The sequence below is a fragment of the Mastigoproctus giganteus genome, chromosome 11 (genome assembly GCF_048544385.1).
Source record: "Mastigoproctus giganteus isolate SK-2022 chromosome 11, ASM4854438v1, whole genome shotgun sequence".
Classification (NCBI taxonomy): domain Eukaryota; kingdom Metazoa; phylum Arthropoda; class Arachnida; order Uropygi; family Thelyphonidae; genus Mastigoproctus; species Mastigoproctus giganteus.
Window position 1 is genome coordinate 91,211,583 of NC_143585.1, and position 16,557 is coordinate 91,228,139.

Sequence of the window (16,557 nt, forward strand, 5' to 3'; positions counted from 1 at the left end):
TACATAAATACGTTACTATATAATATCGGTGTATATACACCATAGGCAACTCTTAAAGAAAAACTACGATCATAGTGTGAAAGGCATCATTTCACCTGTATCTCATATTGTACTTATCCTTCACAACGAATTACCATGTATTGCACTACCTCAAATAAATAATCTTCACTAATAGAGAAGACTATTGTCACTTATTATTGGTGGGCACCACCACCCAAACAACGTTTCAAAGCTAGTTGGCTTTTCATTGGTGGGTGCTTTCACACTACTTTAAGAGTTTTCTATTGTGTATCTACACTGATATTATATAGAATCTTAAAAATAACTGCATTGGGGGTGGGGGGGGGATTGGGGGGGGGGTGTGGGGATGGGGTTGGGGGGGGGGGGATAATGCATTGCATCACCTACCCACCCACCGAAGAAGGGCCAAATAGCCCTGAAACGGTGCTGCTGGGTGGTGGTGGTATCTATCTGAGAATAAGTAACATTAGTCTTCTCCTTAGGTGGAGCGTTACTTATTCGAAGTAGTGCAATATCATGGCAACTCGTGAAGGTATTCACAATATGAGATATAACTTAAAACGATGCCGTTTTACTAATATTCTGATTTATTCAGATATAGCTATGTATTTCTAAGGTGCTCGAACTATATTTATACATAGTCTAGACTCCTCCATAGCTTGAGGCTTATGCTCTAAACGCTTTAGAGTCTAAATACATGATACACCATCAGGCATCTCATATTGTGGAGTTATACTTCATAACTGTTTTGCCATCATTGCATCACTCGGGTACCTACCCACCCACCGAAGAAGGGCCAAATAGCCCTGAAACGGAACCAGGGGAAGCCTGATGATGTCCAGAGTTTCCAAGAATGGGTAACAACAGCCTTCTCCACTAAGAAGCGTTACCTGTTTGAGTTTTTGAGTGGTGTGAGTTGAAGGAGTTACTGTCCCTTTCATTCTTCTACACCATTTCTTTTCCTCTTCCACTCCTACTATTACTTTCCCTCTACCTTTTTGCTTTTCTAAGTCTAATAGGGACAACTGGATAGTCGAGTTATTATCCCACACAAATACAAAATAGCCCTGAAACGGTGCCGTCCGGGTGGTGGTATCCATCTGAGAATAAGTAACATTAATCTTCTCCTCAGGTGAAGCATTACTTATTCGAAGTAGTGCAATATCATGGCAACTCGTGAAGGTATTCACAATATGAGATATAACTTAAAACGATGCCATTTTACTAATATTCTGATTTATTCAGATATAGCTATGTATTTCTGATGCGCTTGCACTATATTTATACATATGTATAGAAGATATTATTCCTAAGTCATATTATTAAATAAGACTTCTGACCTAAAGCAATGCATTGTTGTAGCCTCACTGACACCAATATACTAATAATTATACAAGTTTTAACACAGTTAATCATGTTGGGACTAATATCACAGCCGAAGAAGTGTGTGGGGGAGTGATTATGCAAAGTACACTATCCAAGTTTAAAACTAGTCTATGAATTTTCCATCCAGAAAATATTAAGTAAATTGGCCATTCTCCAACTTTCACTGATGTTTTCTTATTGTCTTTCATGTATTTACAGAAATAGAGCTGAAACATAATGCAAAGGGATGTTAAAATTGACGGTCAAAATGGATTTGTGAAAAACCACAAATATTAAACAATTTATTCAAGTTTATTAACTGAAAAAAATTACCTGCCTGCAATTTTTTAATCAATAATGTGTAACCCCTCCTTCAGCTAAAATCACTTTATGAATTTTTACTGGAAGGGATTCAACCAGACCGCTTAAACAGTTTATATTAGGCCATTTCTGAAAACAACAATGTAATTCGCATACATTCAGGTTTTGTGGATGTTACTGTATTTTCAATTTCTGTTCAGGATGGTTCCATATCTCTATAGGATTTAACTACTATAGCTTGGCCAGCCAAGTTAAATACCCCATTCCCTCATGTTTCTTTGCTAGTTTAAAACAGCAGAGGCCCTGTGAAGTAGATAGTTGTCATCCTGGAATATAGAAGTATTGAAATCACAGATGTAGGTCCCTCAAATGTTCAACAAAAGGCACAACTTCATCGTCTAGAATATTTGTACAACAGCCTCATTCATCCTGGTTGGTATTTAAAGTAGACAGGGGAGAACCAGTTCATAATAGGTAAAACATCCCCAGGACATCATTGATCCACCATTAGATTGTATGGTACCTTGCATACAGTTTGAATAAAATGTACTACTTCTCTTGTGAACTGGGTGCCTGACACCATTAGAGTATAGGCAAAATTTGGATTCATCAGACCATATCACAGCTGTTAACACTGGGTTTTTTTTGTTTTTTTTGGGAGACAACTCCAGATATCCACGTTATGTAATTCTCTTTAGTGTTCTTTCAGAAATCGGCCAAAAGTTCTTAACTGTTTGCAGCAGTTCTTGCTTTGTTTGAAGTTGTGTTTTGTTTACTAGACAATATTCGTCACTGGTAACAATCACTTAGTACAAACATTCAACCACAATTCTGCTGCTAATTGCTGGTTGGTTTTGTACACATTCCTTAACCAGGTGCAAGAAATTTCTAATATATCAATGACTAGTAAAAGGTTACAAAATATATTGACCAGTTATCAATAAGAATGGTTCTTTAAATTAAAATAAATTTTGTCCACTATTTTGATCATTCTTTCTAATAATCTGCACCCAGTGGGACTCTTGAGTTTTCTTAGAGCCTGCACCCACTTAGGAGTTAAAAATGTTTATTACTGTTCTTATTATTATTTTATTATTGTTCTTTCTGAAACATCAGTGCATTCAGTTACTTCTTTAACAGGATGTTTTTTAGACCTGCCAAATGCTATCACTCCTTTTTGCCGCTCCCTTGCTTCTTCAGTTACGGCTAACAGGATATTCCTTATCCTGTTATTTCAACAAAGTAAGAAAATAAGCATAGAAGATACAGGTGTTCAATCTGTTATACCCTATATACCTCACATAACCAATTTTATAGTCTGGTGTCTATATATGGACTTTCATGGTATAGAGCTCTACCAATTATATATGCTTAATTTAAATTTTAATTATATACTCACCACTGCTCTGATAAAAGAAGAAATTTCATTGCTTGTGTTTGATGGCAAGTTTTCCAAAGTTGAACTATTACTAGAAGCAATGTGACAAAGACTTGGAGGAGCACTTTGACGGCTAGACTTACTCCCAAGTAGTGATAAAAGAGCTCTTTCTGTTTGCTTGAACCTCTCTTCTGTTTCTAACAACTAAAGGAAACAATCATAAATGATGTAAAAAAAAAAAAAAATGCTAATGAGGCATAAATGCCACACACCTGAATGTGAGAATATTTATTGATATGAACTTTACTGCCATCTTTAAAGCAAAGACGAAATAAGTTTCATCAATAAATTTCATTTTCTAATGAAATAAGTTTGGTTTTTAGATATTAATGTTAAAATTAAAATTACATCATCAAATTACCTTTTAAAATATGTCTTCTTGAATAAAGACAGCATCCAGTTTGTGGGTCCCTTGCATAAATTTTTAGATTGTGGTCAATATCACATACACTGCTGAAAAAAAGAAAAAAAAATTAAGATTGCAAAATGTCTCAGCTTAGACATTTTGCAACCTCTTTATATTTGCTTGACCTACTAGATGAGCTCCAGAACCATGAAAACTAATGGAATTACATCTCTATTGTTAAGCATTTTCATAGTCCAATGTGAATAAAAAGTTTCAGAGTTCATTATACTATCACAGATGTATATCATATATATCATGGATAAAACAATGCAAGATTAATTAATGTGTTAACCTTGCATTATTTTATCCATTATTTCTTCCAAGCCAGTCTTTAATTTACAAAAGCCTTCTGGTTGCACAAAAATAAGTGGCAGTTCGTTCCAGTAGCTGTTTTATTGGCTAAGGAAATATTTTTGTACATCTAGTGTGAACTTCTTTAATTTAAATCTGTCCTGTCTGATGTCCAGCTTGCAAAGCTGGAGTCTAATCACTTTAAGAATGTACCACACACTAACCAAAAATCTTCCTGTACTTCTTTTTTGCATATGCTCATGTTTTTTTGGGAAGCACCAACAGACAGACACTACAGCTTGCTGTGCTGATACATTGTTTCCTTGGCTAGCTAGGCACATCCCAAGGAGTGTAGAAATTTTAAAAAAATAATAATAAATAAGAAGAAAGGGAAAAAAAGCAACTTATTCTGTGAATTTTTTTCATTAATCCTTAAACCTTGCTAGTGGGCTGAGTTGAAAGGCTGTAGCCCTATGCTAGGGCAAACTCTAAGCTGCAAAGCAACTTCCTAGATAAAGATCCAAAAATCAAAATCAAAAAGGTAAACTGATATACATATATACAGGAATACTTCGCATAGCGTGGTTAATTCGTGCCAAAATAATACCGCACTGATCAAGGTATTATTAGTATGTATTTTAATGTAATGCGTTCCGACAATTTGATTATATGGGTCGAGCTGCAAAAATATATAGGTGTTTGTTTACCATAAATTGATGCACGCAAAGTTTTTGCAAAAAAAAAAAAAAAAAATCAAAATGAAAAATACTAGTAAGTACAGTACAAATGATTTTTATTGCATTATGTACATACCAAAAGAATATAAGTGAAGTATGCACTCTATTTTTATTTTGAAAAATAACTGATCAGCTTAGTTTGCACAGTTTTTTTTTCTTTTTATCTGCATACATCTATTTATAACATCGAATATCATTTTGCAACGCCTGCCTTACTTTCGTACCTCGTTCGATGTTTGGATCTAGAACTCTCAGCGCCATTACATTTCTTCTTTCCACTCATATTTGCGTATAAAAGGTGTAATGTTTTTAAAAAATAATCTTTAATAAAAATACACAGCGAAAAATATTTGTACAGTGAACGACCTCACCGCTCGGAATCTACTGTTTATTAATGTATGAATGCTAGCAGAGCCCGTATATAATGGGAGTTGCGACAACAGTCAGCTTGGCCTTGAATCCACAACACATTGACCTACGTGTTAGCATTATAATACATATCAAATGTATTGGTGCGTAACGCAGTTAATTTTTTTTCAATTTGTAAACCGCGCTTTGTGAGGTATTCCTGTATATATATCCCTAGTTGGAAGCTTAAATCAAAATATTGTCAGAATAAACTGTGTGGAATAAGAAAAATAACTGGCAATAAAGACTAGATCCTGGACCTTGTAACCAGCCTAATGAGAAACTTGCAACAAGAGGGGGAAAAATCTTTAAATTCAAATAGAATAGTATTATGCTAATGGCATGGAAATAAGACTACAGACATTGGCTGAAAAAAAGATAGCACAGGCCTCAGCCACTACCGATGTTATTCAGCAGAAAAGTCTTGGAAGTACAGTTGATTCCGGTTATTTGGGACACATCAGGACTAGCGCATTTTAGCCCGATTAAGTGGTTGCCCCAATTATTCGAATTTTCACGTAAAAAAAAGGTAAAAATACAATGGACCGCCGCTTTACAATTGGTTCACGTTACGATAGAGTCACCATAGTACCGTTCACTATACGATGTGTAGTAAATGTCGGCCATTGCGATCACATTTGTGAAGTGAGTTTTGATTTTATTAAACAGCAATTCTAATTAGCGAAAATAGGAGGAATATTATCCGCAGGCTATAAAAGTAAAGATATACTGTATTAAGCACAAATTTACCCTTTATTACCTTACCAATTTAAAAATTAAATGATACATGATAATCGGAATAATTAATACGTACATACTAACTAGTTGACATTTCTGTTCACTGACATTTGTGACTGGGGGCTAAAATTTAAAACAGTAAAAAGATAAGAAATCAGTAACAAAGAACATGGCACACACAAATTGCAAGTACCACGATACGTGCAAGTGAGAACGGACTAACAAGTCATAACAAAAATAGGAATGAAGAGAAAATTCTGAAAATTAATTTTTTTATATGATTGTAGATTCCATGGAAGTGTAAACACATTTCACCATAATAACCCACAGAATTCCAGCTGTCAGTATTATCGCAAATTCAACAAGATCGAGTTTACTATCTGTTTATGATAGATTGAACTAACAGAAAAGTCCCATAAACAGGTGACTTCTAATTGTTTTTATTGTTGTGACCTCCAGAAATCCAACTGAACGGTCGAAGACAATCATAGGGTAATCTCCAGTGCTGCGGTATTCTGTCCCGATTAAACGGCATCTTGTCCCAATTAAGCGAACTAAACCCTGGCTATTTTCTCGATTAGGTTCTGTTTTTTAAGATTTTCCCCAAATAAACGGTTGCCTCGATTAACAAGTGGCCCAAATAACCAGAATCCACTGTATCTTCTTAGCATTTTCTCTGCAAATACCTCTAACATTTCTTAGGTTTCTGTTGCACTTTTATTCAAAACAAAATACTGGTGCCCTGATGGGCAGCATCAAGGCACCAGCATTAGAGGGGAAAAACCCTCTTCAAAACTAAATACAAAGTGCCATTTGAGAGGGGGAAAAATGTATTTCATGTAATCTATCATCCTTAAACTCTAATAGCTCTTTTTACCCTTTTCCAACAGATCCACACCTTTTTGAAATGGGTGTTCCAAAGAGTACTCAATATATGGCCTTATCATTACTTTGTATAGTAGAATGATGCCTGGTTGCAGGCACAACTGATGGCACATTAATACAAACCTCAAGCAAAATAGTGAAACTATGAATGCTGAAGTTATATAAAACTAAAAATTTTAAGCTACAGTTATATAAGTGAGAAAACAAAATTATACTGATATTAAAATTCATGGGGTTCCGTTTTATGGTAGTAGTATATAATAGTGGCAACATGTTGCAAGTCTTATATATACCAAGCATAAACATACACATTTGCCTATTCCTTCTAATAATTTGTCCACTCCCTCTAAATTTATTCAAACTACACAGGAACATTGCATTCGACATTGCTTCTGCAAAGATGTCGGCAACCTTGGAATCCATCGTGCAGAGACTTTAGACATGTGCAGATGCTGTGGCTAATTCCCACCGCATTTGCAATGAAATGAATTGTCACACGTCTGTCACTCAGCACCAGCTGCTCAACCTTAGCAACCATTTCACTGTCTGTGGATGTTGATAGCCTTCCTTCTCTTGGCTCATCAAAGACACTTGTACAACCACACTGGAACTCCTGTTTCCACTTTTTTACAGTGTCATAGGATGGACAATTCTGCCTATACACAGCTTTCATTCCTTTGTCAATTTCCAGAGCTTTCTTGCCCTGCAAATGCAAGGACTTTATCACCGCTCGATACTCCACTTTGTCAACCATAGTGTCCTTCCTCAGATTCCGGTCTCCACCTCTGGTATACGATCACCCACGGGAATGAAATTTCATATGTTAGTTATTGAATATGCAGACAACTTATATTAAAAACGGCATCTTCCTACTGATGTTTTATCTAGGTCAGGGTATGAACTTTTTGATACCCCTTCGTATTATATGTTGGAGGATAGATTTACAACCCTGAGAACATGTCATGATCAGTTAATACTTGGAAAACCTTGGCACAGCCTACAAAAATCCTCACAAAAAATGCTACATGTGCTCTCTTCAAATTGTAAATTGTTGCATCAGAATTTGAACCTAAGAACCATACATAGAAATCTGATTGTGTTCATTACAAGAAAACAGAGGCCAGAATCGATTGCTAAAATTAAGAGAATTAAGAGCTTATATCTGTTAAAATAAATCAGTATGTCATATGCAAAATTGCATATTTTGGTAAAACGTAACTCCCTCTAAATTTAACTCTGACATGCTGCTGTGTGAAATTATCATGGTGATTTTCGAAATCTATGCATAAAAATTGGTTTAGTTAAAAACAGCATTTAAGTTCTTGGAGGAAAAATTGTGTTGGCTAGTGTAATTTTTGTTTAACATTCTTACTGGTTAAAGATCATTTTTGATAATTTTGTTAATTTTACAATTAAATCCTCTAAAACTTTATGGTAATGCTCTTAATAATAAAAAAAAAAAAAAAAAAAAAAGACAACAGATATTTAATCAAGTATTTAATGTATATGTGCAACAACTGGTAGAAATTCTATTAATTTATTATTTCCCAAGTTTCATTTTTTTAGATTGGAAATACTGTGGTATATTAATTTTTACTAGTCATATAATTTTATAAAATTTTTTGGTAAATCCTCTTTCTCTCTCAATCTTCTCCCTTCTTTATACTGGTATAGAGAAACAGAAAAAGTAAGTTCAATCATTTTCTTGTGTAGGTAAAAACAGTTTTACTCCTTTCTAAAAGTACAATGACATCATCCAGGCTCAGAGATCACTTACAAAAACATTTTAAATTGTGACAACATTACTGGAATAAGTATTCCCACCCCCCTACTCCCTCCTCCCAACTTCCAGGTTGGGAGGGGGGTTGTAGTATAAGCCCCTTGTTAAAAAAAATATATATTTTGATAAAATTTAACAGACTATTTTAACCAGAGATATGGGTCTGAATCATGGGCACCGGCAGCATTGTGCAAATACACCACCACCTTTGGATTTCGAAGTAATACACAATTTTTAATATTTTTTAATTTTTTGAAACATAAGAAACAGTGTATTGCATGTATTCAAAAATTTGGTGAACAAAAAAATTACACATGCACCACCTTGCAAAATATCCTGCCAGCGCCATGGTTTGGATCTAAATAAAAATAAAATGCAAAATTAAGCTAAAATTAATACCAGTTAAAAAAATTTAATGAATAGCAAACAGCCCTATTTGAATTTTAACAAAGAAAGTGTAATATAAAGACCCAAAGGGTATAACCAGAATATGATAATTTACTGTTGAGCCAGGCAGGAGGTGGTGAAATGGGCAAATTTCACCACCTCCAAGTAGATTGAAAAATTTCACTGCCTCCAACCTAATTCAAGTAGGGCTGTTTGCTATTCATTCAATTTTTTCTTTAACTGGTATTAATCATAAATTGGAAATAACAGATCAATTAGCTTGTTGTCCCACATCTACAAATTGTCCACAAGAGTCATTACTAACAGATTGGAAAGAATACTTGACGAGAATCAACCAAAAGAGCAAGCTGGCTTTAGGACCAGATTCTCAACTATGGATCACCTTCACGTGATATCTCAGCGAATGGAGAAAGCAAATGAATATAAAACACTATTATGCCTGGCATTTGTGGATTATGAAAAGGCATTTGACTCCATACAGCACAATGTTTTGGCCACTGGAAAGACAAGGCATAGACATCCCATTCGTTATGATTTTGAAGAAAAGTTATGAGAATGCTACCTCCTTTATTAGACAAGACAAAGACAGCAAATTTAAAATTGAGAAAGGAGTTCGACAAGGAGACACAATATCTCTGAAGTTGTTTATACTGCTGCCCTTGAGAAAGCCTTCAGAAGATTGGACTGGCCGCAGAAAGGAGTCAATGTGAATGGAGAGTACCTAAACCATTTACGATTTGCAGATTACATTGTGATCATAAGCCATGATCCCAAACAATTAGAGGAAATCTTAATCAGTTAAGCAGAGTTAGTAACGATTTCAGACTAAAGGTGAGTATGGCTAAACAAAAGTAATGAACAAGTATGCCACAGAAAGGGATATAATCATCGAAGGAGCAGTAATTGAAAAGGTGGATTCATATACTTATCTGGGACGTCATTAGCTGTAATAATGATAAATGGCTGGAAGTCAAGAGAAGAATAAACTTTGGATGGATAGCATTCAGGAAATATAGTCACATGCTGAGGAGCAATATCCCAATTTGTCTGAAACGTAAAATAATGAACCAAAGTACCCCACCATGACTTATGGAAGTAAAACTTGGGCGCTCACCAAAAAGAATGGAAGAGAAGCTGAAAGCTACATGGCGAAGAATGGAATGAATTATATTAGGAATCAGACTGTTGCATAAGAAGAGAAATACATGCATTAAGCATCAAACACAAATAAAGGACATTCTTATCAAAACTAAAGAACTGAAATGGTCTTGGGCAGGACGCATAACTCAAAGACATGATGACAGATGGACTAAGAAAATAACAGAATGGTACCCAAGAAGAGCTAAACGAAAACCTGGAAGACAACAACGGAGATGGACAGATGAAATTCGGGAGTAGTAAATGGATGGCCACTGCACAAATCAGAAGGAACTGGAAGGTTGCTGGAGAAGCCGTCATCCTGCAGTGAATTGAAAATAGCTGATAATGACGGTGATGATGAACTGGTATTAAATTTAGCTTAATTTTGCATTTTAACTTTTATTTATGTTAGAATTATACTTGTTTGGTTTTTTATTCCTTGCTTTTTGGTCTCTGTCAGGTCAGCTATGATATATACGTCTGCTAGCATTTTTTTTTCTGATGTGTATATATCATAAGAGAAACAAAGGCCTTGCTTCTTGCTATATTTCCTTTGGTTTTGGCTGCCGGCTCTTGACATATTTTAAATCTTAGGATCTATAGCATTAAGTACCATTTGTATATTTTAATTTATTTTATTTAATTTTATGCAATCTGCTTTTATTTTTCAGGCACTTTTTAATTTTTTCCATTGTAATGACACTTGATAAGTCAGCACCCCTGCTCATACACTTATCTAACATATTTGTCTATATTTAATTATGGTTGCTGGGTGTTTCTGCTGTTACTGTCAATGTTCCAAATCCACAAACTAGAACAATATATTATTAATTTTTTTTATTAGACATACCAATTTTTCACTACAATTTTTCATATATTCACACATTCATCATATATATATATATATAGTGTCCAGAAAAAATGTATACACACTTTGTTAATAACTTCTCTGTTTATTTTCATAAATTCAATTTTATAATGAATTAAAAAAAATATGCATTAATGCAAGTGTTCAAATTGTCCTCCATTCTCATCCAGACATTGTTGCCATCATCAAGAAAGTGAATTCTATACATCACCCAAGATATCTCTTCATATTGCTGCGCATTCTGCTTCAATAGCTTGCCATAATTCAGCAATTGTTGCTGGTTTTGTGGCATAAACTATCTTTGAGGTATCCCCACAAATAAAAATCCAATGGTGGTAGATCTGAAGAATGTGGAGGGAGTTCAAGACTGCCTCTTTGTCCAATCCATCTGTTTGGGAAAGTTTCCTCCAGATAAGCCCTAACATTGCGATGAAAATGGGGAGGTGCCCCATTGTGTTGAAAATAAAATTCATCATTATCCTCAAACAGCTCACGAATGATTCCTGAAGTGAGATGAGGTAAACAGCACCAGTAACAGTGGCATCAAAAAAGATTTTTTTTTACCAAAACCCCAAACATGAGAGGTATTAGAACCTATAGTACTTAGTGCCATGAATGAGTTGGAGGTTGAGAAGACGAAAGAAGATATTTGTTGACTTTAGACTTGAACTTCTGTAGACTGTAATTTTTAGGAAATACGTATGAAGGAACGTTGTTCTGGAAAACGGCAATTGAATGAATAAACGAGGAAGATGAAAAGTTTGTTCTGTGAGTTTGAAGTTGGACAGTAAATGGATGTTGGCTAGTGGCAGCAACTGTTCAGACTGTTTTGAAAGAGAGAGCAGGAATTATAGAAGCCAATTCAAAACAGTGCCCAAAAGGCATGCAGCAGAAGCAGAATGTCTATGGGACAGAGAGAGGAGAGACTCTGTTAGAGATGAGTCATTAATTAACCTAATTGCTCTCTTCTGAATGGAATCTAGAAAACTGAGAGGTATTGGGGGCACTGCCCCAGATACGGAAACAATATTCCACGGTAGGGCGGATTTGTGATTTGTACAGAGTGAACAGCTGTTTGGAAGAAAAGTAACACAGAGCAAAAGAAAAAACTAAGTTTTTTAGATGCAGAGGAAGCAATATTTGTAATGTGCTTGTGCCAAGAGAGATTAGAAGTCAGGGTAATCCCCAAAAGAGATATCATTTTGCCTAGAAATCGGAGTGTCACCGAAGATAAGCATAGAAGCAGAAGAATCCTTTTTGCGAGATATAAGACAAGACTGAGTTTTAGAAGGATTGAAATCAACTAAGTTGTCTTTGCCCCACTGGAAGATTACCTGGAGATCGGCATTTAAGGAATTGGTAGTGGAAATTCGAGAAGTTAAAGCTGATTGAGCAGGGCGAGGTTTCTCAAACTGGAAAGTGGAATACAATGTGCTATCATCAGCAAAACTATGGATAGGATTTCCAGTCAATGGAAGAAGGTCATTAATATACAAGAGGAAAAGAGTGGGGGAAAGAACCGAACCTTGGGGAACACTGGCATTAGTGGAGAAGTTAGAAGACAGAGAGCCATCTACCATCACCTTCAGTGAGCGATCAGAGAGAAAACTGGATAACCAATTACAAAAAAACAGTTGGCAAACCATAAGATGGAAGCTTGTTTAGAAGACCTTTATGCCAAACACGATTGATAGCCTTTGAGATGTCAAGAGCAACTGCGTGTGTTTCACTGAACTTTTCCATTGAATGTGTCCATAAATGGGTAACATAAGCCAGAATGTTTGTTTGTTATTTGGTTTTTAGGAGCATTAGCAACTAAGGCTATATTGCTCCGGGGATATGTGGTGGTCATTCCCTGACCTTTCCGCATCCTCCGTATTTTGTGTCACGGGCTCGAACCCCAGTCTAATCAAGAAGCGTGTGCTACGCACTGCTGCTCCTGCCCACCTGGCTACAGAGGCGCCATATATAAGCCAGAATATCACCAGTGGATCAACACTGACGGAATCCATACTGGTGATCGATGATCAGATGGAAGGTTCCTAGATAGTTTAAGGGTTGGTAGTTAATTGATTTCTCCATTACTTTAGAAAGAGTAGAAGTAATTGCACAAGCAGAAAGAAAAACACCCTTGGAATAAGAAAGAGAAAAAAGGTGGCTAGGGACAGGAGTAAGTTCAGGAGCACAGGTTTTGAGAACAAGTAGAGAAATACCATCAGGACCTGGAGCTTTCTTAGCATCAAGATTTGTCAAAATCCTTTTGATGGAAGACCACAGGAGGCATTGAATGGAGCGTGTTGTGAATGGTGGGAGGTGTTTTACCAAGATCATTAATACATGAGTTGGAAGAAAAATGGGATGCTAGCAGATCAGCTTTATCCTTGGTTGAAGTGACAATAGAACCACCTGGTTTTGACAGAGGTAGGAGCAGAGATGGGCAAAAGTTGCAGCCAATAGCTTTGGCGAGAGACTAGAATGCTCGGCTACCGTAAGGGCAATAAGTTTTCTACTCTTTGCCTGTTCAAAATCTAGTTTGGACTGATTAATAACTGCTTTACAATTGTTGCGAGCTTTGGTGTAGGCAGAAAATGAAACTGAAGAACTGGAAGCAAGCCAATGCAACATTCTTCTTTTGAAAAGCCTTAGCACATTTATTGGAAAACCAAGATTTAGATAAAGGATGAGATTTTAAAGTGGAGTGTGGAATAAAGGATTCCATTCCTTCAAGAATAATTTCACTAACACGATCGGAGCAAACGTTAACATCAGAAGTTTTGAAATAGTAATCCGACCAAGGAAAAGAAGAAAAGAAATCTTGCAGGTCATCCCATTTTGCATTCTTGTAATGCCAAACAGCACGAGGTTGGGAATAGCCATGAGATAAAGGCACCATTGGCAAATAGACAATCACTAAGTTGTGATGTGATGTGAGGTGCCTAAAGGACCACTCACTTCGACTGTGTACTTAGAAGGGTTGTTTATGAGAAAAAGATCAAGCGTGTTGGCTGTATGGTTAGGATTGTCCGGTATTCTGGTAGGTAAATGAACAATCAGTGCAAGGTCATTAGTAATTGCAAAATTCTCGGAATCTCGACCAGCTGGGTCTGTGTGACTATAAAATGGAAGCCAGGTGGAGTTGTGAACATTAAAATCACCAAGGAAAATTACCTCACTGTTAAGAAAGTTGGACTAGAGAAAGTCAAGTTGCAACGAGAAGAAGTCAAGGAGTTCCAAGTGATTGGTGGAGTTGGGAGAACAGTAGAGACAACAGATGAATTTGACCAAATGAGGGACAGATTTTAAGCCAGAGAAGATCAAAAGAGATCAGATTCCAAATCACCAAGTCTCTGACAGGGAACATTGGAATGGGCATATGCACAAGTACCACCTTTGAGGTGAAAGGAATCATACAGGAAATAATTTGGGCAACTTAGATGAGCAGTAGTTGAATCAACTGATAACTGAGATTCTGTGAGAAAACGTACATGGGGTTTGTCAGACTGTAAGTGGAAATGGACATCATTGCGATTAGAACTGAGACCACATATATTTGTGAAATTAACTAGGAAGTGTTTCGGAGGTTTAGGTCTTTTCGCAGATAAGTTTTCTCTATTAGTTTGACAATTCATGGTGTATTCGATAGTAAGAAAAAGTGGGGGGGGGGGGCATGCTGTATGAAGTAATGAAATTTTTGGATATCCCGTGCACATGGTAAGAATATACCCAAATCCTTGACACAATGTGGTCTCGACAATGTCCCTCACTTATACACTACTCTGACTCCCTCCAGTCTATCTGGCAGAGCAGAGGCAGCAAGATTATACACATTTTTATTTTATTGTAAATTAAATCACATCAGTTTTAGAATACTATATATTTTATTTTATTTCATTTCATTTTATATGCTTGTATTTTATTTTATTGTAAATAAAGTGTTTTAGTTGCAGGATTGAAATTTGTTTATTTGAATACCGGCTGGTGTAAAGTCTAATTGTTCAATATCACCAGATGTCAGCCTTATTTGGAGGCTTGAAGTGGTGGAACCCATGTATAGTCTGCAGAGCTAAGTTCCAGTCAACAGTTCCCCATCTCTCCCATCATGCAGTATGATTGATGTCTTTTGAGGTTATGATGAAAACCATGGTGAGATCCAAACTTCCTTACATTTGGAGGGTACAGCTCTAAAATGGTGTTCAGAGGCCGGCCGCTACTTAGTACACTGGACTAAACCTATTGGTAACTCTCTAGGAGGCTTCCAGTCGTCACCCCGTCTCACCTACATAACACACCCTGCTGTGTGTTAGGTAGGTGAGACGGGGCGACGACTGAAAGACCGTCTGGGGGAGCATATGAATGCAATGAAGTCCACAAACTATGGGAAGTCTGCCGTGGCAGAACACTTCTGGGAGAAGCAACATCAAATCTTCCCGGAGGATGCTATCATCACGGATCATGCACAGGGGTTCTGGGACCGTAAATGGCTTGAGAGTTTACGTATTGGGACAGCTAGCAATTCCATTAATAGAGACAAGGGTGTATGCTTACATCCTCTCTTTGAAACCGTTGTTCTTGGGCGAGATGAACGGTTTCAGCTAGCGCGCTCCAGAACCATTTCTGGTTCCGGTGCATAAATGGGAAATTCCAGCCATATTCCCGAGGAACCATGTGACGAGTTGCCGTGGATCTGCTATTTAAGGATGTGCCGCACAGCAGAAATATGCTGTTGAGAAAGGAGACCGCTGTCTCCGAAAGCTACAGTTGTTACGGTTACGGTATTTTATTAACTGTTTTTATCGCTTTTATCATCATATTTTATTTTATATATATATTTTTTTATTTTATTGTAAATTAAATCACATCAATTTTAGACTACTATATATTTTATTTTATACGCTTGTATTTTATTTTATTGTAAATAAAGTGTTTTAGTTGCAGGATTGAAATTTGTTTATTTGAATACCGGCTGGTGTAAAGTCTAATTTTTCAATATGAATTGTCCCAGCCTTGTAGGCCTATTTGGAGATGACATCTGGTGAGTACGGGCTGGGCACACCCAGGGTCCTGAGCTGATATCATCATTCTTCTCTTTCTTGGCGATTCCTTTCTACTTCTCTCTCTCTCTCTCTCTCTCTCTCTCTCTCTCTCTCTCTCTCTCTCTCTCTCTCTCTCTCTCTCTCAGGGTAATGCGGGAATTTTTTTTTTTTGGCTGGTGCAGCATAAGCTTCAGGCTTCCTTGCACCATATGGCTAATAACAATAATAATAAGCAAAGTGGTGGTATTGCACCTCCTAGCATTGCCTGGTAACACAGAGGGGTGGCATTCCTCTGTGTAGTGTGGGCGCCATACCTTGATCCCTGCTTATGTTGGTTCACACCTGGGTGGTCACCCACAGAGTGCTTGTGCATGGAAGTTATACCCAGGATTACTAACAGTCCCACCATCATGAAGGTGCAAGCAGAGGATTTGGTTGTTACAGACCATCCAGACTTCGCCGTAATTGGGTCCACTTGACTTGAGTATCACCCGAATATCAGTTCCACCGGATTAGTTTTAGACTCCCAGGTAGCAAGCACAGCTTGTCTGGCATGTCTGCAACAGCCTCAAGGATCCAAAGAATAGTCCAATCAAACCCAAGGATGATAATCCTCACAGCACTAATGCCCAGTAAATTCAAATGCTGCTTCTCAGTAACATGTAGATTCTCGGTTGCCCAGTATGAACAATTGTGGAAATTAATTGTACCATTCAAC

At 36.8% G+C, this 16,557-nt stretch overlaps 1 protein-coding gene across 1 annotated transcript in view; it reads right to left on the reverse strand.

Moving 5' to 3' along the window:
* LOC150078254 (uncharacterized) overlaps positions 1–16,557 on the reverse strand; it is a 117,988-nt gene that overhangs the window by 10,108 nt on the left and 91,323 nt on the right. The window contains exon 6 of the mRNA XM_090384670.1: positions 3,107–3,289. Coding sequence (XP_090240796.1) covers positions 3,107–3,289 — 183 coding nt within the window. The remainder of the gene's footprint in view (positions 1–3,106; positions 3,290–16,557) is intronic.